Below are 22,500 nucleotides of genomic sequence, written 5' to 3'. Positions count from 1 at the left end.
CTGAGCAGAGCAGCCAGTCTGAGTCTCGTTTCCTCCTCCACAAAAATAAACCATGACGCCAACTGTCCATAAGTAGCAAAAAGACTGAAATAATGCAGGAGAGAGACGTTGTTGTGTTGTTTCTCCAACAATCTCTTCTGTTGCATCTTTATTTACTGTGGTAGAGCCGGGAGGATGCTCCAGTCTCCTTCATACTCTGTCAATTCGTGGAGAAGAACGACGACTGGACGTCCCTGCAGGAACACACAGGACAAAACATCACAAAATTCCAAATGATTTCATTCCAATTAAACATTTTATATTTCCTGATGCAAAAATGACACATATGTGAGAACATGCTCAGAACTGTGGCTGCTACAGTTCATCAATAGTAGCACAAACTTGACCCAGCGACCACATGACACTTGTCTTTCTTGACCTTTTCCTTTAAACAAACCGTCGCCGTAACAACGGTGCCGGCTCCGACAGCTGTGAAGCTGAATTTAGGGCGTGATGGAGGCGTTTATGACGTGTTGTCTGCAGCCTGAATAGGCCTGTTGGTGTCTGCTGACGGCCTGAACAGTGGCTGATAGCACAACTCTTGCAGATCATCTATTGGACCGGTTCTCTTCCCCCTCTGGGGTGTGTGAGGGGAGATGGTGGTGTGTGTCCTGACTGCTCATCCGTGTGTGTGACACACCTACACCTACTGCGACTGCGATTTGGACAAAATGTACAATTATTTTAAGTAGTCCCCTCAAACTTTTAGGTCGATACCTCCCCAAAAAAACTGATAGAAAAGGCTGCGTTAGTGACCCACTAAAAACTACGAATTAGTGTGCTGAAAACATTTCAAATGATAGCGCAGCATTTGTGGGTGACATCTGCTTCTGCTCATGTTACAGAGTTTGTGTCTCCTTCTGGGACACACAGTTAAAATACTGCACTTCAAAACAATCAGGAAGCCAAGATTGACCTCCGAATGGTCCGGTGAAATGCAACAACGTCCCGTGAACGTGTGTGTGGGACGTCGGGAGATGCAGAGAAGAACGCACAGTCGTAATGGGATGAAACTTCCATTCTCAGCAGACATCTTGGACATAGTCGTTTCCCATTCAGTCAGAAAATTTGTCATTTCTCACAACTGAGAAATTTTCCGTGTCATGGTCCCACTTTCCCGCGTTGGTCCTCAAGGGTCCATTTTGGTGTGCCCGTGAACAGCTTGGTGCCTCTCGGCTCCAGCATAAGGAACTCCGAGACATATACATATGTATATGTACATGAGACATATGTCTGTATGTCTCAATAAATGTCCTCAAGAGAGTTTAAAACCTCTAAAGAGCAAAGACCAATCGGACTTGATGGTTAGAAAGGTTGCAAATTAAAACATTCCTAATTCAAACCAAGCACTTTGTGTTTCATCTGAATTTTTGTTTTACCTTTTTAAATGGGTCACCTCTGTAATAAGACATCAGCCATTTTAATAGAATTTGGCTGCGGCTACACTGATCTGGTGAGATTAGTGTTACCCTGTAAGTGCATTACATCAGAGCACGTGTGTGTCCACGTGGACATCAGCCTGAACATCGCTGTCTTTCTTAAAGAATTACGTCATCAGAAAGGAAATGCTGAGAGATCCTAATAGGGGAAAAATGAATTTCATAGTAATTCCACGACCCTAACCCTAACCCTAAACTAACCCTACCCTAACCTAACCTAACCCTCTAACCCTAACCTAACCCTACCCTAACCTAACCCAAACCCTCTAACCCTAACCTAACCCTACCCTACCCTAACCTAACCCTCTAACCCTAACCTAACCCTAATCTAACCCTAACCTAACCTAACCCTGTAACCCTAATCTAACCCTCTAACCCTAAACTAACCCTAATCGAACCCTAACCTAACCAAACCCTAACCTAACCCTCTAACCTAACCTAACCCTAACCTAACCGTCTAACCCTAACCTAACCCTAACCTAACCCTGATCCTAACCTAATCTAACCTTAACCTAACCTAACCCTAATCTAACCCTAACCTAACCTAACCCTAACCTAACCCAAATCTAACCCTAACCTAACCCTAACCCTCTAACCCTAACCTAACCCCTGACCCTAACCTAACCCTACCCTACCCTAACCTAACCCTCTAACCCTAACCTAACCTACCCTAACCCTACTCTAACCTAACCTAACCCTAACCCTACCCTAACCCTACCCTAACCTAACCCTCTAACCCTAACCTAACCCTGACCCTAACCTAACCCCTACCCTAACCTAACCCTCTAACCCTAACCTACCTAACCCTACTCTAACCTAACCTAACCTAACCTACCCTAACCCTACCCTAACCCTACTCTAACCTAACCCTAACCTAACCCTAACCCTACCCTACCCTACCCTAACCCTACCCTAACCCTAACCTAACCCTACCCTAACCCCTAACCTACCCTAACCCTAACCTACCCTAACCCTACCCTAACCCTACTCTAACCTAACCTAACCCTAACCCTACCCTACCCTAACCCTACTCTAACCTAACCTAACCTACCTAACCCTAACCTACCCTAACCCTAACCTACCCTAACCCTACCCCTAACCCTACTCTAACCTAACCCTACCCTACCCTAACCTAACCTAACCCTACCCCTAACCTAACCCTAACCTAACCCTAAACCTAACCCTACCCTACCCTAACCCTAACCCTACCCTACTCTAACCTAACCTAACCTAACCCTAACCTAACCCTCTAACCCCTAACCCTACCCTACCCTAACCTAACCTAACCTACCCTAACCCCTACCCTAACCCTACCCTACCCTAACCCTACCCTAACCTAACCCTACCCTAACCCTACCCTAACCCTACCCTAACCTAACCTAACCTAACCCTAACCCTAACCTACCTAACCCTACCCTAACCCCTAACCTACCCTACCCTAACCCTACCCCTAACCTAACCCTACCCTACCCTACCCTAACCCCTACCCTAACCCTACCTACCCTAACCCTAACCTAAACCCTAACCCTAACCCTACCCTAACCCTACTCTAACCTAACCTAACCCTAACCTACCCTAACCCTAACCCTACCCTACCCTAACCCTAACCTAACCTAACCTAACACTACCCCTCACCCCCACGTATTCCTCTGACGGTGGCGTTTACCTTCCCCTCTTCAGCTGCCTGCTGCAGAATCTCCTCCTTCCTCTGCTCACTGCGGCGGGCGTGATACGAGTTCCTCTGACTCTGGATAACTACCACCACCTCCTGTAATCCTGGGAGCAAAATAAAGAAAAATGACTTTTCACTAACAGCTTCACTAAAAACAGATGGTACCAGTTTAATTGCAGTGATGAAAAAACCAAATCTTTGTATTTATAAAAGAGCTGGCTGCTTTGGTTCCCTGAGAGAAACACGAGGCCACCTGCTGTAAAATCTGTCACTCACCAACAGACGAGTGTGTGTGTGTGTGTGTGCAGGCCTCCCGGTGTTCTGCACCCTGCAAAGAGTGAGTGATTACTGCTAAATCAGATCTAATCACAGCAACAATCACAGCAAGAATCTGGCAGGAATTCTTACTTGAGCATGACACATGTCATCAGCAGCGCCACCTTTCAAAGCAACACATGTTCATTAGAACATCAAATGCATTGCTGGTTAATTGCTAATGATTTCAAATAAGAAGATTTTGAAGCCAACTACCTCTACTTGAAGAAATCAATTGCAATGAACTGTTTATGTGAATAGACTTGACAGTAACAGCAATAAAATTAGAAGACATAACTCCAATAACTCACAGTAATACAATATTCAAAATCTACTGATTTAGGATTAGGTAGATATACAATATAAAGTAGTTGTGTAAATGAGATAGATGTTATTATTTTATTAGGCAAGTTAGGAAAATCCTGAAGATAAGACTCAATAAGATGATCCATGTCACAATACATCTTATTTATTGACATGTGCTATTTAAACAACGAAAACAACTATAAATACAATTGTACAGCAAATAACATCGAACATCTAAAATGAATTCATCCAAATTACTGTATGTTTGTTTGTTTTTTTAATAAGTCTATAAGAAATTCAATTATACGCCCTTTAAAACTGGGCTCATTTATGTTGCAGCCAGTTTGGCGATTAAATTATCGTGTCCTTTTTGGAATTTCAAAATAAAACATACGAAATTTCCATATTAGGTATAACTTACAAACTTACAAATATCTCATTGAGATTAATACACAAATACTTTCAACAAAATAAATTGCAACTATAAACGTAGTAATATACTCATTCTGTGCCTTCTTCGTCGTTAATTTAGGAATTGTTTTAACTGTATAAGATTATCTTGAAGGCCTATTTCCGCTGTTCTCCAGGCGGCAGCAGTATGTCGTGCTAAATGCTAGCAGTTTAGCTCACCCGGTAGCGGTCTTGTTCGTGAATTGGCCTCACTTACCGCAACAAAAAAGAAACATAGCGATTTTAAATCCATTAACCGCTTTAAAGTGTGACATTGTACCCGTGGCTGTTGGATTTCGATTAAAATGGTTGTCTTTTTATGCCGCAGTCAGAAATAGGTTAGCTACAGTACTAAACGTAACGCCAATATATAATGTGTTGATGCAGAACGTCAGCGACCTCCAGTGGACATAAATAAAAATACACCATCAATTGTACTCCGGACTACGTCATATTTATTCGACTATTAATCAGTACATATGGCAAAAACAAACAAACAAAAAACAGTTTCTTACACATACTCCTACCAAAAACATGGTACTGGAAGATAGGGATATTACAATTATGCATGTGTGTGTTGGGGCTCGGGTTTTTCCGTCGTATTCCTCGAACGTTGTAAAACGTGGGAAAATAACTAGCATTACAAATAATAAAATGTGAAATAAAATCAGGTTTTTGTGTCTCTACGGGCTGTTACCTTCGATGTCTAATAGAGAAATCGCAACCTTGTTTTCCCCTTTCATACCTTCATTAGAATAACCCTCGTCTCTTGCTCCTCATATCCAACAATCTTCTATTAAATATTACTGTAGCAGGAAACAGTATAAATTGGCAGTCGAAAACAGTATTTGTTTCATTGCAACAAATATTTGCTAGAATATGTTCCTTTTGCTGATTTATTTTCTTAAGTAGGGCACGCGGTTTTATTTTGTAAGATATCACAGGAAGTTGAACTGTAAAAAGTACATAACAGCATCTGTCCAGCGTTACACTGCAGTTCTAAAATGGTCTTTGGAAAACTCTGCAGGACGGAGAGCAGAAGAAAGAAAAGTGTCACCATGATGGTCGGAAAAATGAATCGAAAAAGAGTGACGGTGACACCACTGGAGGAATTCCTGGAGAAGCCTCCGGAGGGCTTCACCGTGGAAGATCTGGCCTCTGGGTGCCGAGTCCACAGTGACCCGGAGCGGAGCTTGGTACTCATCGATGACCTCCACAGCTGCGGGAGGAATGTGTTCTTCTGCAGCTCACTGGGACGGTGAGGAACCCGCAACATACATTCTTGCTCAAGAGTTTATGCACTGAAGTAATTTTCACCACAGGAAGATAAAAGTGCGGAACCTTTGGGAGTACTCCGCCACCAGGAGCAGTCTGCTGTCCAAGAGGATCTATTTGCTGGTTTCTGCTCATGAAGAAAACACAGCAAAGGAAGCCAGAGGTAGATTAAGCTCCGCATTCAACAATTCATGTCTGAGACAGCAACAATGTGGAAGTTTATTATAAAACAGAGTTTGTTCCTCTTTGTAAGATGTCTGTGTAGATTCTCAATCATCCAGGTCATTGTATCCAAGGTAGTTTCTCTGTCAACCCAGTCCAGTTGACAGAGAAAACTACCTTGGTTCCTCGTGTAATGTCCGACCTAAATTTGGACCAAAGCTTGTTGGAATATTGAGACATGTAATTATGGCAGAGCATTGTTGCTATATTGGGAGCTAAATATGCAGACTTGGGGTTCATTCAGAGAGCTGGAGCTCAGGAGCCCAGACTTTGTCTTTAGTCATCCCTGTAAAGCCCATAAACCTGATATTGGGTCAGGGTCAGGGTCAGGGTTAGGGTTAGGGTTAGGGTCAGGGTCAGGGTCAGGGTTAGGTTAGGGTTAGGGTTAGAGTCAGGGTCAGGGTCAGGGTTAGGGTTAGGGTTAGGGTTAGGGTTAGAGGGTTAGAGGGTCAGGGTCAGGGTCAGGGTTAGGGTCAGGGTTGGGGTCAGGGTCAGGGTGAAGACTGATGCTGGCCTACAAGAGTGGAGTGGGTGGAGAAGAAAAAAGAGCCAGGACAGCAAGTTGAACTATGTCCCGCCTCTGTCCTCGTGTCCTCTTGCTTTAATTACTAACAGGATCATACGTTATGTCCATCGACGGCTGTGACCCTTTCATCAAGTGGCAGATGGAAAGAGGCCTGGACTGGACCATCTCCTCTGTTACTGGGGAGAGCTACAGGGTGGATGTAAGGAGTGTCTGGAGTCAGTGTCTTCTTTATTGCCTGTCTTCTAGTTTTCAATGGGGCATTTTTTCCCAGATTGACTTGAGCGAACTGCTGCAGAGCTCAGAGGTCATGACCCTGTGACCCAACAAAAGCCACACCTGTGTGGAGAGACGCCTACTTCACCCTCAAATACTACTCTGATGCCATGTTTGACTTCTCACACTGGTTTGGCTTCAGCAACAGGGCATTTAAGGTAAATGCCCCCCCCCCATCTTCTGCTTTAAAAAGCATGTGCTGGCTCTTTCTTGACCTGTTTTCTCTTTTGAAGCTGAGAATGATGCGGGCCATGACCACATGAAGAGCAACTGAAGCTCGCAACTTGATTTTTGAGCATTTCTACTTAATCATGAAGGTCTGTGGTCAGAACTGTGGCTAATACCGACCCGCTAGATGAAGAAGCTCAAACAAGATCATGTGTTTGTGCTGTCACTGCAGGCGAGAAGAAAACTCTGAAGAAGACACAGTAGAAGTAGATTTTTAATAGGATTTGTTTAAACCTGTGGAGCTGCGGCGGCAGTTCAACACAATCACAGCAGCACCTTTAGATCCACCTGGACTACGGAATGAGGAGCAGAGCCGAGGCGGCGCTGGTGATGGTTTCCACGTGCTCCTTGAAGTCGCTGCTGAGGTAGCGCAGCAGCAGGTAGTTGGAGATGCCCACAACACACATCAGCAGCAGGAAGCAGAGGATCCGTTTCCCAAACAAATAGCCCGGGGTGCTCCGAAAGGGATTTAATCAAGAAAATTAGATGATTGTAAATTCAGACATCGTCACTAGATGTTGTTCTTTTATACCTTTGAGATGTTTGACCCATGTATCCAACAAAGTACTTCTGCCTCACTACAAGGTAGATGATCCCAGCAAAGGCAGCAGGAGCTGCAGACGAGAGAATTCACTCTTTTAATACACTGATTCTGATTCGTGACCAAACAAAGTCTGAACGACACATGTCGGTTATTTAAATGTCAATAAAATTCTGTTGCATTTTGTGCAATGAGACGTGTTTCTGACTGGGCGTTTGGGTTTGGGCCGTGCGTTTACAAGTGTAGCTGTGTTGATTAGCGTTACCTTGACTGAGACACAGACCGGCGCACCACATCACCGCCAAGAATGTAGGATATGTGTCCATGCAGTTCCGACTGGGAAGGAGAGCACAGGTGAAGGTCGGGGCCCTTTTGCCAAACACTTTATTGAAGATTTGAGGTCTAACGTGCATCTGGGACCATGTAAATACGTCACACAGCTAAATAGATTAAATAGATTTTCCCAAACGAAGGTGGTTCACTCACATCTTTTACCGATGGATCTACTCGGGATGTCTGAAAGCACTTTTCCCCCAAATTTGTTGTGATTCATGGACAAACCCAGAACCTATGAGCTAATGAGGCTGGCGAGCGCCGCACCAGCTGCCTACTGCTCACTAAGTTAAAAGGAAAATCTGAGGCCAAGTGTGCGAATCAGGAAGAGCTGTTGCAATGAGTTGCAACAGTCAGACCGACATGTTGCACAGAACAGAAAAACACCTCCTGTTGGTCAACACTGGCAACGCTTCCGGGTAACTATGAAATGTTAAACAGGTCTTAAATAAGTGAGAAGTTCAACAATGTCATAAATGAGACCAATTATTATAAAATAAACTCTTACTTGGCACAAGAAACTCTTTCAAAAGCTTCTGCTTTGCTGTTTGGACCGTTGCATTCCTTCTCCACTTTTAGGGCAAAGAAGACTGGGGGATAAAAAGAAACTTCATGAATGTGAGTGAAAACACTGACCTTCCACTGTTCCAGAGGCCTCTCCTCACCGTTCTGGAGCACGCTGAGGAGAGTGATGATGACCAGGAGGTAGATGTTTTCCACCACCACCACTTCCATGGTCACACGAGGGCTGGTGTCAGGTCAGCTGGATGCAGAGACTGAAAGGCTGTTTCCACAAAGTGTGATGTGTATTTATACATTGCAAATTCTACCTCCTCTTATGTAAAGGTTTTGGGCTAACACAGAAGCCTGAAACTTCCTCTTTTCCGTGTGTGCGTGTGCGCGCATGCACGTCAATGAATGCAGTATTGTTCTGACTCCTGTCAGTGTTTGTGTGATGTTTAGCACCCCCCACTGGCGTCTTAGGGCATTACACCTGCCACGAGTTTGTTTTTGAGAAGCCACCTACAGTGCGTGTCACATGCACGCTGCTCCACCGCAGTGTGGTCTGAACCTTGGAGTAGATCCATCATTTTACAAGACAAACAAAGAAATGTAAGGTCTCAGAAGATTTCAGTAAACTCTCAACCTGGAATCAAGTCTACGAGGTCTTTTGTTGTTCGCTATCTGTCTACGATAACCTGACGTGTTATCCAGGACAGAATAAAGAAAGTATACATTTATGGTTTTGCTTTGCTTCAGGAACCTTTACAGCAAAATTCATTTGGAAGAAATAGGGCGACCATTTTTAAATAAAACTGAAAGGTTCAAAAAGATTAAGCTCTAAAAAATAACTTTTTATTGGTGAAAATCTCTGGTGTGGGTAGTTAATTAAGCACACTTTCATGTACAAGTTTCTACGGCAGTTGTAGCGTTTATTAATTTATCATTTATTATGATCATTTATTATTATCGGTTATTTATTATCGTTATTTATTGCCCGCCCTCACAGCCTCCCATATGGTCTAGCGGTCAGGATTCCTGGTTTTCACCCAGGCGGCCCGGGTTCGACTCCCGGTATGGGAACGCGACCTTTTAATTCTCTTAGTTTTGATGACTTGTTCATCCATCTTGATAAACTCTGAAATGATCACGGATTCTAGTTCCGGCAGAGGATGCACCGGATATTTGGTTCGTCAGCTCATTAACTCATGTAGGTCACCAACATTTATAAAACAGCTCCACTCGTTTATGGGTTAAGAAAAGGGAAACAAACCTATGCTATATCACACTTAGATTGTATTATTTAAAAATTTATTCTGATGGAGAAGGTTTCTTATTTAACAAGACATTGTTCTGCAGCATTACACAATTGTACAACAAACTTAGTTAATTAAATAATTCAAAACGGTATTCTAACCCTTCAAAATAAGAGCAAAAAATGTGTGTGGGCGTGGGGGACATGTGTTCACATACAACCCAACAATATACACACTAAAACGTGCAGATTTCCAAGATGGCAACGTCTGTGTAACACAGAAAACAAACAGAATCTTACAAATGATGAATGAGTTTAAAATTTACATTGGTAGAACATTAAGACCCAACATTAATGATAATCTTCCAATTTAACCAAATATATTCTATAAAGTCTAAACAAACAGATCAAGAGCACTTAGAGCCTCCGTTTCCATTTCAGTGGGTCTCTGAGAGGCAACCTGGAAGATGAAATCATCAAGAAAGTTTTCCATGCTGGGCTCAGTCTGGTTCAGGTGGGACGCTGCCCCCCCGCCCCCGCTGTCCCGCCGGGTCACCCCCCCCGCCCCCGCTGTCCCGCCGGGTCACTCCTCCTTGCCCGGTAGCAATCATGTCGAGGACGCTTGTGCTATCTGGTGAAAGGTGACTGGCGGTGGTCGCTGGCGAGAGCAGATCCAGCAACAAGCTGCCGCCATAGGTGCTGGAGACGGAGCTGGGGGAGGTGAGGTCCGTGCTGTCGGGCCCCTGATAACCCAACATTCCATTTAGCTTGGCCAGTTTCTTCTTCTTAGCCTTGAGCTTCTTTATCAGCTTATATCGGAGGGCTTCGGTGTGATTGAGACACGGCGGGCTCTTCGAGGAGCGGCTGCCACACCTCCCAGAGGACAATACTTCCACGTGGTCCCTGGTGTCCAGCGATGGAGGCGAGGTCGTGTTGTGGTGGCTTGGAGCGCTCCTGAGAACGGGAGCGGCGTTCTGTGGGACCGAGCTCTTGATGCCAAAGGAGTGGTACATGGCTGCAGCCTTTAGGGGCAGAGAACCGTCTTCCATCCCGAGCTGTGCGTTGGGGGCCTGCCTTCCAGGGCCCTGAGCTCTTCTCACAGGGTTGGGGGTCGAGTGCACCTGAAGGGTGACTGGGGCAAGTCTCTCCTCTGGCTTTTTATTTGAGAATTGCGGGTTTTTGCTGAGCAGATATGACCAGCGTCTATTTTCAAATGATGAAGGCATCTCTTGGGTGATTTCCTGGGTTATGGCCAAGGACAGAGAATCACTGGAAGACACCGGAGATGCCTGCCGAGTAGCTTCGGGAGATGCCTGGGTGGGGTTTGAGGGCAAACTTTTGTCAACAATGAGCGGTTCTGAAGACGCGGGCGGCAGAAATACCGGATCCATTTTGGACAAATCTGCCTTTTTACCCCTCTGTGTGCCCTCACACCTGCCGCTCTCCTGAACGGCTTCACCAGTCACGTGTGTGGCCTCAAGACAGGAGTTTCCATCGACTTTAGGAAAGACGGAGGCGGTGGGCGGCTCAGCAGAAGAGCTGTCCGGTGCAGAGTCCGGTGTTCCGCTGGTGGTGGGGGCACCGCAGCTCTGCACCGGCCCGCTGTCATTCACAGGCTGAATGTCGAAACCTGGTGTGATATCCAGCAGCGTGAATGTGATGATGTCATCGTGGGAAAGGCCCTCAAAGGTGTCGAGAAGTGTTGTCGAACCAATAGACGCATCGGCGGCTGTGGGGTCCGTGACGTGGGAGCCGTCTCCTGGTGCTGACAGAGCACAGACGATGGCTGTATCGTTGTGAGGTATCAGAAGAGACCGCTCGGGGGAGTCACCTGACCGCTCGTCCATTTCACTCCCTCCGTCGGCCGGGCGTGACCCCATCTGACCCTCAGGTGGAGGGTTGTCAGGGAAACTGCTGGATGGAGCACAGGCGGCAGGGCCCTCGCCCTCCTCCACCTCCACCTCCCAGAACACAATGTGCATCTCCTCAGCAGGGATCGGGAGCTTTCCATGAGTTTTACATTCGGGATGTTTCAAGTCATCGTACTCGAGCCAAACCCCTGGAAGAAGCAACCGTTTAGAACATCAACACAGCCGGAGCAACATTAACATTTGGTAACATTTTGGTGACCCTTGGAATGTGCTATTGGCAAACTCCAACAGGAACAAATTCAGTTATGGGACAGAACAATAAGAGAAAATAAGATACACAATAAGATACACACAGGCGACACACGCATGCTGGCTTGCTTTCTACCAATACTACACAAACTCCCGCAGACGGGTGAGCGTGCCCTTCAGGAGAGTTCTCACCATTAGAGGAACAGACCCAGGTTACAAAGTGCCTGAGCTGCTGGTTGTACTGGATGACTGTGGAGACGCCGTAAAGGTTCCCATTGAAGCTGAAGCTGTACTTCCTCACATCATTGTCAGGAAGTCCCTGGACAAAGTGCAGCCCAAACACAGGAGGCAAGCTACACAAAACACAAAGAACACTCCTTTTCTTTTGCACTCAATCATTGAACATGTTATTATTGAAAATAAAGATGAACTGTGTCACCACCCAACACAAAAGTATTAATAATACTGTGGATACTGTTCCAGTCAGTCATGTTCAAAGGTATTTCGGAGGCAGATATTTCATTTATGCAGCATTGTAAGACCAAACTGTGAGCTTCCCCACCTCTCCAGGGTCATGGTCCTCCTCTGGTGCTTCCTCCAGCACGTATTGCACGGCGCCAGGTGGACAGCATGCAGTGGGAGCCAGTCGGGTACCACGTCTGTGAACGTGGGCAAGGTCTTCCTAACCCTGAACGGATGAGATTGTTGTTAATTGTTGTCTATTTACGTGGGTTTCTGTCCAACAAAGTCTGCAAAATGTCTCCAAATTCAGAAGAAAAACTGTCATTTCTGTTCTGCCAACATGAGTAAATTTGCACAGCCCTGACTTGAGCATCTCCTGAAGGCCTTTACACACCCTCAGAGTTCCTGGGCCTTTCTGACCGTCATCACCCACCTTTCTTGTGTGGCCACGCTGCATCCGTCACACCTGAACTCCCACCGCAACACGGACTGAAACAGAGGCTCTGCCCAGGTGTCCATGGCAAGTAGAAGTGGCAGAGCAAACACTGGGGTCTCTTCCTTACCTGAGAGGCACAAATATGTGTAGTTATGGGTTTATTCATCAACCCCAGGAGATCCTGCTACTGTCGGTGTGCAGCAGACTGCTCTGCTCACACGGACCTTTGATCTACCCATTTAATTTGATTTAGCCAACAGTTGTATCAAAGGGTCAGTTCAGTATTTCCTGACGAACTATTTGAGGCAGGGGAGCTGCTTTGGTGAACTAATTACTGAAGTCTGAGCGAGAAGAGACCCACTGACTTCAGATTCTGTCTTTTGTGCTCCTTTTATTCAAACACCATCAACCTCCAGGTTCTTTGATCCAATGTAAAGAACAGGCTTCAACAATTCAGGCAAAATCTGACATTTGAAAAACACGCCCAGACCTGCAAAAGTGTTGGCTGCTTTGAAACGTGTTTGGGATTCAAACCAGAGGCGTTCGACGCTACAAAGCAAAGAAGATGCAAATCTAGCCTCATTTCTGTCACGTGATGAACGGTGGCATTGGGTTCTATGAAATATTCAGAAACAGAAAACTTAGGAAGGTTCTGCAGGTGGGGTTGAAGGTCGCTCTGGAACCATGAAACAAAGCTGAAGGTGAGTCAGGACCCTGGTATCTGTCCTCATTCACTGATCAGAGATCTGCTCTCACCCAGTTTGCAGTGAAGTTTAGGCTGCAGCTGTTGGAAGATCCACATCCGGAGGCGCTGCAGCTCTGTGTTGGTCTTTCGTAGCAGATTATTTGAAACCATCACAACCTCATCTGGAGACAAAATCACATTTAAAAAAAAATACATTCGAAGGGAAAGTGATCATCATCATCATCGTTATCATCATCATCGTCATCGTCGTTATCATCAGTGCTGCTTTTACAGAACCTTTGAAAAACATGCCCACAGATATGTCAAATCTTGTGTTATCAATTCGGAAATGAAAAACCAAATAATGACATTTCTGAATAAAATGTGATAAATGTTCATAATCACAACCATGATTGTTTAGCGACGGACTTGAGCAATGACCTCTTTCAGAGGTTTAAACTCCAAATGTACTCGCTGAGAAGACAGTTGCACAAGTAAAGAGATTCTGACTAGCTAAGCTAGTCAAAAATAATGGTGTCACATCTGCTCCCCGAAATGCTAACGTTCCTGTCATAATTAGCAATACTCATTAAACATTAGCAACGTATGAAAATAGGCCAAATCCTACTTTATTGTAGATGTGATAGAATTCTCCAGCAAACTCACCACTGGCAGGGTGAGGCTGAGGGTGGGGCTGGGGGTGGGGGTGGGGGTGGGGGTGGGGGTGGGGCTGAGGCTGCTGCCGGCCTGGGACGGCAGAGCAAATGTCCTCATACTCCCTCATCAGTCGCCAGACGCACGACTCCTGGGGCTCCACTGCAGGTCTACACCTTTTTAAGCTTTTGCAGTTCACCAAAGCAACAAGCATTGAATCCAGCCAACACAGATTCTCACTGTTAGGCCAGAAAAGTTGACCTGGAAGAGGTAAAAGGTCAGATGACTTCATTTCCTCCACATCTTCATCTTCTGGCTGAATATTGTCAAAATGCTCGTGTGCTGAAAGTGACGTGTGTCCTCGTGCTGCTTCATGTTGGGATGAGACGGTCTCATCTTTGAGCGACGGACTGCTGACCACAGCACTGTGGGAGTGGAGCGTTTCATGGGGACTCCTAGAACTCTCCCCCACTTCTGAACCCTGGGGGCCCCACAGTGAGGGGACAGCACAGGCATGGCAATGTTGAGCAAGTCTTTGGGAAGAGGCTGTCGCTGTTCAGGCAGGTCAGGAGAGGTGAGGAGATTAAAAGCTTCTGTGGAACATGGAACCTTTTCTGGTCCCTTGTCCACAACAAGAGCTTCCCCTCCAGCTGCATTGCTCCCCAGCTCAACACCCAAAGGTTCCCTGTCATATCCATTTTCAACATCTGCCCTGGATAAACAGGTTTGTTCCTCACTGCCGACTGCGGGAGCAACCTGCTCTGCTGGGCTGGGGAAAGCACCAGCGATAATGTCACTGAATCGCTTGCGTTTGTGATCGGGTTCAATCGGGTCTTCTCTCCCCAATGAGAATGTGTTTTTTCGCTTGGACCCAACAGGTTGATCCACTGGAACCAAACTGGCCAAAATATCCTCCAAAGACCGGCTAACCAAAGGGAAAAGGCACTGGGTGGAAAGAAAACAGTGGAAATGTTACTACAGAAAAGCCTGATCTGAGCTGATGAGTGTGTCCACCAGGGCGGAGACATACCTGTGGGTTTGTACAAACCGGGATAGACTCATGGAGGTTGACGTGGTATGAGCGCAGAGCAAAGGTTAAGCCCTTCGAAGTGCACCAGGGGCAGTTCTCCAGCAAAGCAGCCCTTTTCTGAACCTAAATTAGGAAAAATAAATTATTTGAAATTTAAAAACAAACCTTCAACTCCAAATCCTTTTGAGATCTTTCGCCTTTTACAAAGATTTCCATTTTTGTGCCTTTTGTTAATTTTGACTGGTAATGACCAGTTTGAGTTCAATTCAATTCAGCTTTGCGCAAGTGACAACAATGAGAGGAGTTCTACTGACTTTTCCCAAATACCCAACCAGTGGTGAGGACAAAGCCTCCAAATCTGTGTCTTCACCGCTCAGTGACAATCCACTTCTGCGCGTCGGGTCCATAGCCGTCCGGTGCCATTCAAAAAATATTACCATCTCACTGGGACCACCGACGTCACAAAAAGCTGAGGGAACACACACCAAAGAATCATGTTATTCCAAAATCTGCTTTAAAGGTGAACTACAGAACAAGTTGTATTTTGGAATACAGTTATAAAACGAGCCCAGCACTCCACCAGGCAGAGCCACAAACACCCATTGTAAAGGATAGAATATATAATATATATATGTAACAGTGATATGAGGTTACACAATGGGAGTTGCCCGCGTGATGATCTAGGCCGAAGCCCCCTGGCTTTTCTCTGGGTAGATCACCAAACTTTAATGAACTTTTCCTTGACTCATTATCATCCACCTAAATGTAAAAGCAAAATCCTTTTATATATTCTTAGTTATAAAAGAAGACAAACGTCAGCGTCACAAAACCTTGGGGGAGGTAATTATATCCATCCCTGATCACTATTGGATGTTAGTGCCACATTAGTCAGTGCAAATTGCGTTGATTTCGGTTCCAAACTTACAATGAACACCGTGTTTTCCGACACCGATGTCAAACAATCAAGCGTTATTTACCCTATTGAATGGTCTTTAAAGATACATACGAAAACACAGCTAAGAGACAGAGCAGCATCCATCCATCCATCCATCATCTACCCCTTAACGGGGCCGTGGGGGCCTGGAGACCCCCTGGACAAGTTGACAGGGAGAGTGAATAATCACAAGGATAAAGTGATTTGGGACTACATTTCTTTGCATGTCTGTTATCTATTCGGAATATTATAATCACTTATCAATATGCCTTCAAATTATAAGATTCGATTAAATAATCGTATGAAGAGTTCAATATTGTAATCCGGTAGCTAGCATGCTACCATGTTAGCCTAAAGCCGGGAACATACTGAAACAACACCGACTCTTATTTAAAGCTTTCAGGAAATAAAATGAACATAAATACATACCGTCTTTAAACGTAGAGAATATATAATATATTACAATGTGCAAGAACGAATTTTGCCCCACGTTTTCTCAAGAGAAATAGGTTACGCTTGTTGAGAGGGTCCATGACATGTGCATTCCGCCTCTTCGTAACAGAAACGTTCCTTTTCCGGTCACCAATCAGTGTACGTCGCCCTTTGTCTTCCCCTTCGTGCACATTGGTTCCGCCTTGTCCCTCATGGTGGTTAAACGGAGCTGCGTTCTCATGACTTATCCGTGACACTATGATTTTGAAGAAACATGGTTACAAATTCTACATTGTGTGCGTGTTATGTGTAAGATCAAATGTATGTGTTTTCCCTCAGATTCATATTCGCAGTCTCACGCACGCACACAGCTGTGCCTGGACCAATCCCGCCTCTTGCGTGTGCCCTGCTCCCTCCTTGAGCTCCTCCTGTATATGCTGCTTTCCTGTCCCTTTGCTTTCTCTTGATGACAAAATGAATTTGCATATTTTTTCAGGGAGGACCGATCATGCATTAACTGGTCACCTCCCAGCCCCTTGAGCACAAGGAGGAACTGACAGGAAAACAACACAGGAAAACATGTGGTGTCAGTCTGGGTTGTGATTGGCATTTGGAGCCGAGTCCCTCTTCCAACGATCCAAGGATATGAAAACAATCTCTCAGCCATCTTTGTTTCAGGATGCGTGTACATGTGTGTGTGTGTATGTATATGTGTGTATATATATGTGTGTATATGTCTAAAGTATATACACACACATACTATGATTTTGAAGAAATCATAGTATGTGTATATATGTTTATATGTGTGTATGTATATACACACATCTATGTATATATCTGTATGTATGTACGTGTGTGTGTGTGTATGTGTGTGTGTGTATGTATGTACACACATCTGAGTATTTCATGACAATTATGAATTGTAATCTTGGCGTTAAAAGCCTATATGAGACCTATGTGAGGAGACAGAACTAACTGACTCCCTCAGACTCAGACCTCATTGGTCCCTCGGGGAAATTTGTAATTCGAGCAGCAAATTATAAGGACAAAAGAGCAGAAAAAGAAGAAGTACAAAATCAAAGAATATCAACATGTGAATTAAATGATATAAAAAACTATAAAGATAAAACAGCAGTGTCCATGTGTGTGTCGTGTACTCTACCCCCCCCCCCCCCCCCCTTGTTACAGACCTCTGTGAGCACACATAGACTCACATCAATACCAACACACAAACACTTGAAATTGGAATTTTTAATCGACTAATCAATGGACTTCATTTTCAAATACCATTTTCATACAAAAATCTTTAGCCACAACAGTACTCCTAAGAAGAAAAATGTAGGTTATTGTTATTGTAAATGATGACACATATGAATATTAGTGTTAAAAAGGTGCTATAGGCAGTTAGAGCCTTCCAATTACCGAGGTTGTTGTAGGCGTGTGGGGTCACTCCCCTTAAAATGCTTTGGTTGATTAGAGGTTTTTATATGTACTAAACATAATACCAATGGTAAAATTAAAAAAACACAACAACTTTGCAATCTATTTCATACAGAACTGTAACCTGCAGGACCAGAGGAAAAAGCTCAATAAAGGCTCATTGAGACATATCTTAGATAGAATAAATATGTTGTCTCGCAGTTCTCCATAAAGACAAACCCATTAAATGGAATCTTCCTAATGACCGATCAGCAAAGGGCAGCAGACCAGAGGTAAATGATCACGCACGCTTGTTGGAAAAGGCATCAAATGGTTTTGTTCATGCGGGGATGGAGGCGGAGCGCACAGGCAGATTAAAACGAGGCTCACAGCTGACGGCCATGACATGTTGACAGGGTCGGAGCTCAACCCCAAAACACCAGCGACCCTCCCAACTGGTGCCTGACGTCATCGCGCGATCTTTGCCCTTTAAAAGTCCGTTTGCAGATGAGCACCCGAACCCTGTGCATTCGGTAGAACCTACAACAGAACCAGCTGGCGAAGCGTGGCGGAACCCTCCGACCCACCGCGGCCCCGCTCCTCGCACGAGCCTCCTGCTGCACGGTGCACGGAGCCCCGCTCCTCGCACGAGCCTCCTGGTGCACGGTGCACGGAGCCCCGCTCCTCGCACGAGCCTCCTGCTGCACGGTGCACGGAGCCCCGCTCCTCGCACGAGCCTCCTGCTGCACGGTGCACGGAGCCCCGCTCCTCGCACGAGCCTCCTGGTGCACGGAGCCCCGCTCCTCGCACGAGCCTCCTGGTGCACGGTGCACGGAGCCCCGCTCCTCGCACGAGCCTCCTGCTGCACGGTGCACGGAGCCCCGCTCCTCGCACGAGCCTCCTGGTGCACGGTGCACGGAGCCCCGCTCCTCGCACGAGCCTCCTGGTGCACGGAGCCCCGCTCCTCGCACGAGCCTCCTGGTGCACGGAGCCCCGCTCCCCGCACTGAATCCAACACGGTGGCGAACACGCCAGCAGCAGCTCCAGCATGCGCGAGCCGAGTATTTTTGTATCCACGCGCCTCGGAAAACTTCCGTGACGTTTCCCCAAAGCTGGCGAACAGGCGGCCGTCTTCTATTAGGACAATGAAAAGCAGGCCACCAATCAGGAGCGCGGCTGCGCGCGTGCCAGCCAATGGCGCGTGCGCTCCACCGAGAGTAATAGTGAGGAGTGAAGACACTGCGTATCGCCTGTGCGCCCTCACACAGCCATTGCAGACCATTGAGATCCAGCCTGAGTCCCTTGGTAAGTATCACACACGGAAACTTCAAGTGTTCCAAACGGCGATAACACTTTCAACTGTTTCACACGTATCTTTGCCGGGGTCGAATTTGGTCTCTCCGACCGCTTTTAAATCATTTTGTTGCCGAGAACCGTAAATAAAACTAAAAAAAATAGCCGGCGCTTAGCAGGTAACATTGCATTACCCTGGCTGGGAGTGTGGACCAGACGCTCTTTTAAAAGGAACAAATTGGTAGTGACCCTGGCGAAATTCGTCGACGAACGCCGCTTTAGCCAAATACAAAAAATTTTATAAATTAGTGCCATGTCACTTTCTCAAAATGGAGTCGAATCACACGGTAGTTGTCGCGTAAAAATTGAGGAATGTGTAACGGACAGCACGGTTATCGACAATGGTGAAATCCCCCGTTAGCTAGCCATTGCAGAACATTGCGAAGAGTGCGGGTCTCGACACAAGCGGCAGAAAATAAGGAAAACAGGAGAAAAAGACAGAGCGTCTCAAAAAAGACACGTCCATGTGTCGGTTTGCTCCAACACGTCCCCGAAGACGACGGGGGAAAAATCCCTGCCGATCTGCGCGTTACTGTAATGGCTGACTGTATCGGCGAGGCGGAGAGGCAGCGCCGAGGCGCAGTTGCCTTCAACTTTTTCTAACCGTCTTTGCTCGAGAAGCAAATCCGCAACTATAACATCTGACGACGGCAAAACAAAGTTGGGTCCTTCGCGTGTCCAACGACACCAAGCTGGGATTTTTCCCAAGTTCCCGAGGCCTTTAAATTGGGGTTTGAAGTGAAGCGGTGCCGCGGTCGCGCTGCCCTCTATCGCAATGGCTGTGCGCTGACACAAAGAGAAGGAGCCATATTCTCCATGTTAGTGCATGAAGACGAGCGGCCATTAGCAGCTCATAGGAACCGAGCGAGCAGCACGGCCGCTCATAGAGCCAGCGCACACCCAGCCTATCACTGCACCAGCGGCCAGGCAATGGGAATCAACCGGGGAAGGAGGTGGTCGCGATGGCCGCCGTTTTCGACAGATTTGCCGGGTTTCAAAGCGGACTGTGGGGCGGGAGGAGACATTTGAGGGGGACTTTCTTTCATGAAGATGGCATTCTCACAAAATGGAAGAAGAAATATTGCCGTCGTTGTTGACCTCCTTTTCCTCCACCGGAGCCGATGCGCCATTACGACTCGGTTCGGAGCCGTTAAAGCGGGTTAGGGCGCACGGACGGCGCATTTTGGACCTTTTAGACGCAGACGCGGAAGATTTTCCAAGACTTTGACAAGGTTTATGTTCATTCGAAGCGGAGCGTCGAATTAAAATGCTTTTTCCTGCCAATAAATACTACTTTTGTCCGATATGTGTGTTTATTTTCTCAAAGTTTATTTTTCTATTTGAAATGTTACTTAAGTGTCACGGGGGGTTCCCATGGCCAGATTTTTATTGCAAATGAGTTTTTGGGGCATTTCCAGCCTCGGAAAACAATGGGCATTAAATTAACACACTTTAAACCTCTGCCCTGTTTTATGTACTTAAAAAAAAACAGGTGACTTTATCGCTGCAAGAAAATCTATTTTTAGACATTTACGTGATTTTCTAAGCACTGAGATTTTGAAACGTTTTTTTTAATCCCGCAAAATTGCGACTGAAATGGGCCGCAGTTTTATATGAGATACAGTTGCAACACTAAATTCATTATTCCGTGATTTTCATCCTGAGAGCAGAGCTGTCCTCTTCAGCATGGCTCTGGTAATGATGCCAAGATTGGAACTGATTAAAACTATAAACGTGCTTTTAAAGATGAAGCACCTGTACTGGCGCATTGTTGAATGCGTTCTGGGCCTTTCAGCTAACGTGTGCATTTGTTTTGGTTTGAAGCCTTCAAGATGGGGAGAGATTCGGGGAGAGAAGCGGGAAAGCCTCGTGGCAAGATGTCCTCTTATGCATTTTTTGTCCAAACCTGTCGTGAAGAGCACAAGAAGAAGCACCCCGATGCTTCGGTTAACTTCTCGGAGTTCTCCAGGAAGTGTTCTGAGCGATGGAAGGTGGGAAATCACGTGTGTTCTTCTTTGGATGTCGTGTGTACACCATGTGCTCATCCAGAATCCTCTTTCCAGACCATGTCTGTCAAGGAGAAGGGCAAGTTTGAGGACTTGGCCAAGCAGGACAAGGTCCGCTACGACCGGGAGATGATGGACTACGTCCCAGCTAAAGGAGGCAAGAAGAAGAAGAAGTTCAAGGACCCCAATGCCCCCAAGAGACCCCCGTAAGTACGCCCACAGGTTTGACGATGTTTCCTAAGAACAGCCTGATGACCTGTTCTTTCCATTTTTCAGATCCGCCTTCTTCATTTTCTGCTCAGAGTTTCGCCCGAAGGTGAAGGGGGAGCACCCTGGTCTGACCATCGGGGAGGTGGCCAAGAAGCTGGGCGAGCTGTGGAACAACACCAACTCGGAGGATAAGCAGCCGTACGAGAAGAAGGCCAGCAAACTGAAGGAGAAGTACGAGAAGGTGAGGACACGGCGGCCGAACGCTGACCTAACGCGGTCAGAGGTCTCGTCTCTGATCTGCTCGCCCTGTCCGTCACAGGACGTTGCTGCCTATCGCCAGAAGACCAAGGGGGGCTCCGGGTCGGCGGGAAAGGCCCCGGCCAAGGTGGAAAAGAAGGCCGAGGATGACGACGACGACGAGGACGAAGACGAGGACGACGACGACGACGATGACGAGTAGATGGCGAGTGACATCGTGGTCATTTTCTTGTTTATAAAGCATTTAACCCCCTTGTACACTCTCACTTACTGAAAGGAAATACATTAGTAAAGGGGTGACCCAGAAAGGCTGTGTATATCAGTTGTTTTTATGCTGTACAGTTTTCGTTCCTCTTCTTTTTGTATAGGTAACACTACACAAGTGTCGTGTCCGTATCTTTCCGCCAGTCTTATTTCCAGTGATAGTCTCTAGACCGCTATCCTGCCTGGTACAGTGTAAAGGGGGGGGGGCTTTTAATATTTACCCTAGTTAGACGTGCACAGCACATAAGCCTTCTGAGTTAGATCTGAGTGTTCCTTCTTTCTGTTTCCTGCGTGTTTTATTTTAAACGAACTATCAGATGGACGTTTCGGGAGTTTTACTAAACTTTATGTACCACTGTAATAGCAAAAAAAAAAAGAAACTTGTTTATTGTTAAAATTTAAATTGCTTCTGATGTCAATAAACCTTTTTTTTTAAATAAAGCTGTGCATTTATTTTTTCCAACAGATGACAAGAGGAAAATTTATGTATGTTAAGAGAAATGCAAATCCACAATGTTTTAAAATCATTCACAAATATCCACTTCAGCTGTGTGTGTGTGTGTGTGTGTGTGTGCGTTCAGCAAATGGTCAGAATATATTTAAATGTCTTTATGAAATAGGAATCGGAATCATACCCAACATTGTTGATGTCCTGTGTAATTTAGTTCAGTCTGGCGGAGGGGCCAACGGGCCCTGGTGGAGGGGATCCTGGCGGAGGGGCCAACGGGCCCTGGTGGAGGGGCCAACGGGCCCTGGTGGAGGGGCCCTGGCGGAGGGGCCAACGGGCCCTGGTGGAGGGGATCCTGGCGGAGGGGCCAACGGGCCCTGGTGGAGGGGCCCTGGCGGAGGGACCCTGGTGGAG

The 22,500-nt window shown here is 46.2% G+C and overlaps 4 protein-coding genes, 1 long non-coding RNA gene and 1 other non-coding gene across 10 annotated transcripts in view; 3 read left to right on the top strand and 3 right to left on the bottom strand.

Moving 5' to 3' along the window:
• Nucleotides 1–4,629, bottom strand: part of LOC101071310 (beta-1,3-glucosyltransferase-like) — a 15,459-nt gene extending 10,830 nt beyond the window's left edge. For 2 of the 4 annotated variants that reach the window (XM_029848800.1, XM_029848804.1), the window contains exons 1-6: nucleotides 4,402–4,629; nucleotides 3,559–3,590; nucleotides 3,427–3,478; nucleotides 3,145–3,254; nucleotides 157–233; nucleotides 1–84 (exon numbers count right to left, since the gene is read on the bottom strand). The exon at nucleotides 1–84 is cut by the window's left edge and continues 28 nt beyond it. In XM_029848800.1, the coding sequence (XP_029704660.1) occupies nucleotides 1–84; nucleotides 157–233; nucleotides 3,145–3,254; nucleotides 3,427–3,478; nucleotides 3,559–3,590; nucleotides 4,402–4,474 (428 nt within the window). In that variant the 5' untranslated portion in view covers nucleotides 4,475–4,629. The remainder of the gene's footprint in view (nucleotides 85–156; nucleotides 234–3,144; nucleotides 3,255–3,426; nucleotides 3,479–3,558; nucleotides 3,591–4,401) is intronic. The other 2 variants (XM_029848802.1, XM_029848803.1) reach the window with 2 other exon arrangements.
• A 1,927-nt stretch (nucleotides 4,630–6,556) lies between these two features.
• Nucleotides 6,557–7,469, top strand: LOC115252764 (uncharacterized). The gene is made up of 3 exons (XR_003891074.1): nucleotides 6,557–6,675; nucleotides 6,751–6,834; nucleotides 6,918–7,469. It is a non-coding gene; the product is annotated as an uncharacterized lncRNA (long non-coding RNA).
• On the bottom strand, nucleotides 6,943–8,541 carry alox5ap (arachidonate 5-lipoxygenase-activating protein). Of its 2 annotated transcripts, none has more exons than XM_029848806.1 (5): nucleotides 8,285–8,541; nucleotides 8,128–8,191; nucleotides 7,552–7,622; nucleotides 7,278–7,359; nucleotides 6,943–7,201 (listed from the first exon to the last, which is right to left on the bottom strand). In XM_029848806.1, exons 1-5 carry the CDS (start codon nucleotides 8,352–8,354, stop codon nucleotides 7,039–7,041), a joined length of 450 nt encoding a protein of 149 aa, XP_029704666.1. In that variant the 5' UTR covers nucleotides 8,355–8,541; the 3' UTR covers nucleotides 6,943–7,038. The 2 variants fall into 2 exon arrangements, with proteins under 2 accessions (XP_029704666.1, XP_029704665.1); XM_029848805.1 differs by having other exon boundaries at nucleotides 8,128–8,209; nucleotides 8,285–8,523.
• Nucleotides 8,542–9,131: 590 nt separating this feature from the next.
• trnae-uuc (transfer RNA glutamic acid (anticodon UUC)) lies at nucleotides 9,132–9,203 on the top strand. The gene has a single exon. It is a non-coding gene; the product is annotated as a tRNA-Glu (tRNA).
• Nucleotides 9,204–9,414: 211 nt separating this feature from the next.
• LOC101071542 (SUMO-specific isopeptidase USPL1-like) lies at nucleotides 9,415–16,554 on the bottom strand. The gene is given in 9 exon segments (XM_029847849.1): nucleotides 9,415–11,434; nucleotides 11,688–11,848; nucleotides 12,058–12,183; nucleotides 12,391–12,520; nucleotides 13,150–13,260; nucleotides 13,745–14,217; nucleotides 14,220–14,677; nucleotides 14,763–14,885; nucleotides 15,077–16,554. Coding segments are annotated over 9 exon segments (3,234 nt in total). The 5' UTR covers nucleotides 15,170–16,554; the 3' UTR covers nucleotides 9,415–9,875.
• Nucleotides 16,555–18,677: 2,123 nt separating this feature from the next.
• On the top strand, nucleotides 18,678–22,079 carry LOC115252562 (high mobility group-T protein-like). Its single transcript, XM_029847846.1, has 5 exons — nucleotides 18,678–18,852; nucleotides 20,725–20,891; nucleotides 20,964–21,112; nucleotides 21,183–21,357; nucleotides 21,436–22,079. Exons 1-5 carry the CDS (start codon nucleotides 18,693–18,695, stop codon nucleotides 21,574–21,576), a joined length of 792 nt encoding a protein of 263 aa, XP_029703706.1. The 5' UTR covers nucleotides 18,678–18,692; the 3' UTR covers nucleotides 21,577–22,079.
• The last annotated feature ends 421 nt before the right edge of the window (nucleotides 22,080–22,500 follow it).

This window comes from Takifugu rubripes, chromosome 15 (assembly GCF_901000725.2).
Source record: "Takifugu rubripes chromosome 15, fTakRub1.2, whole genome shotgun sequence".
Lineage (NCBI taxonomy): Eukaryota > Metazoa > Chordata > Actinopteri > Tetraodontiformes > Tetraodontidae > Takifugu > Takifugu rubripes.
This window is presented reverse-complemented; position numbering and strand designations above follow the sequence as displayed.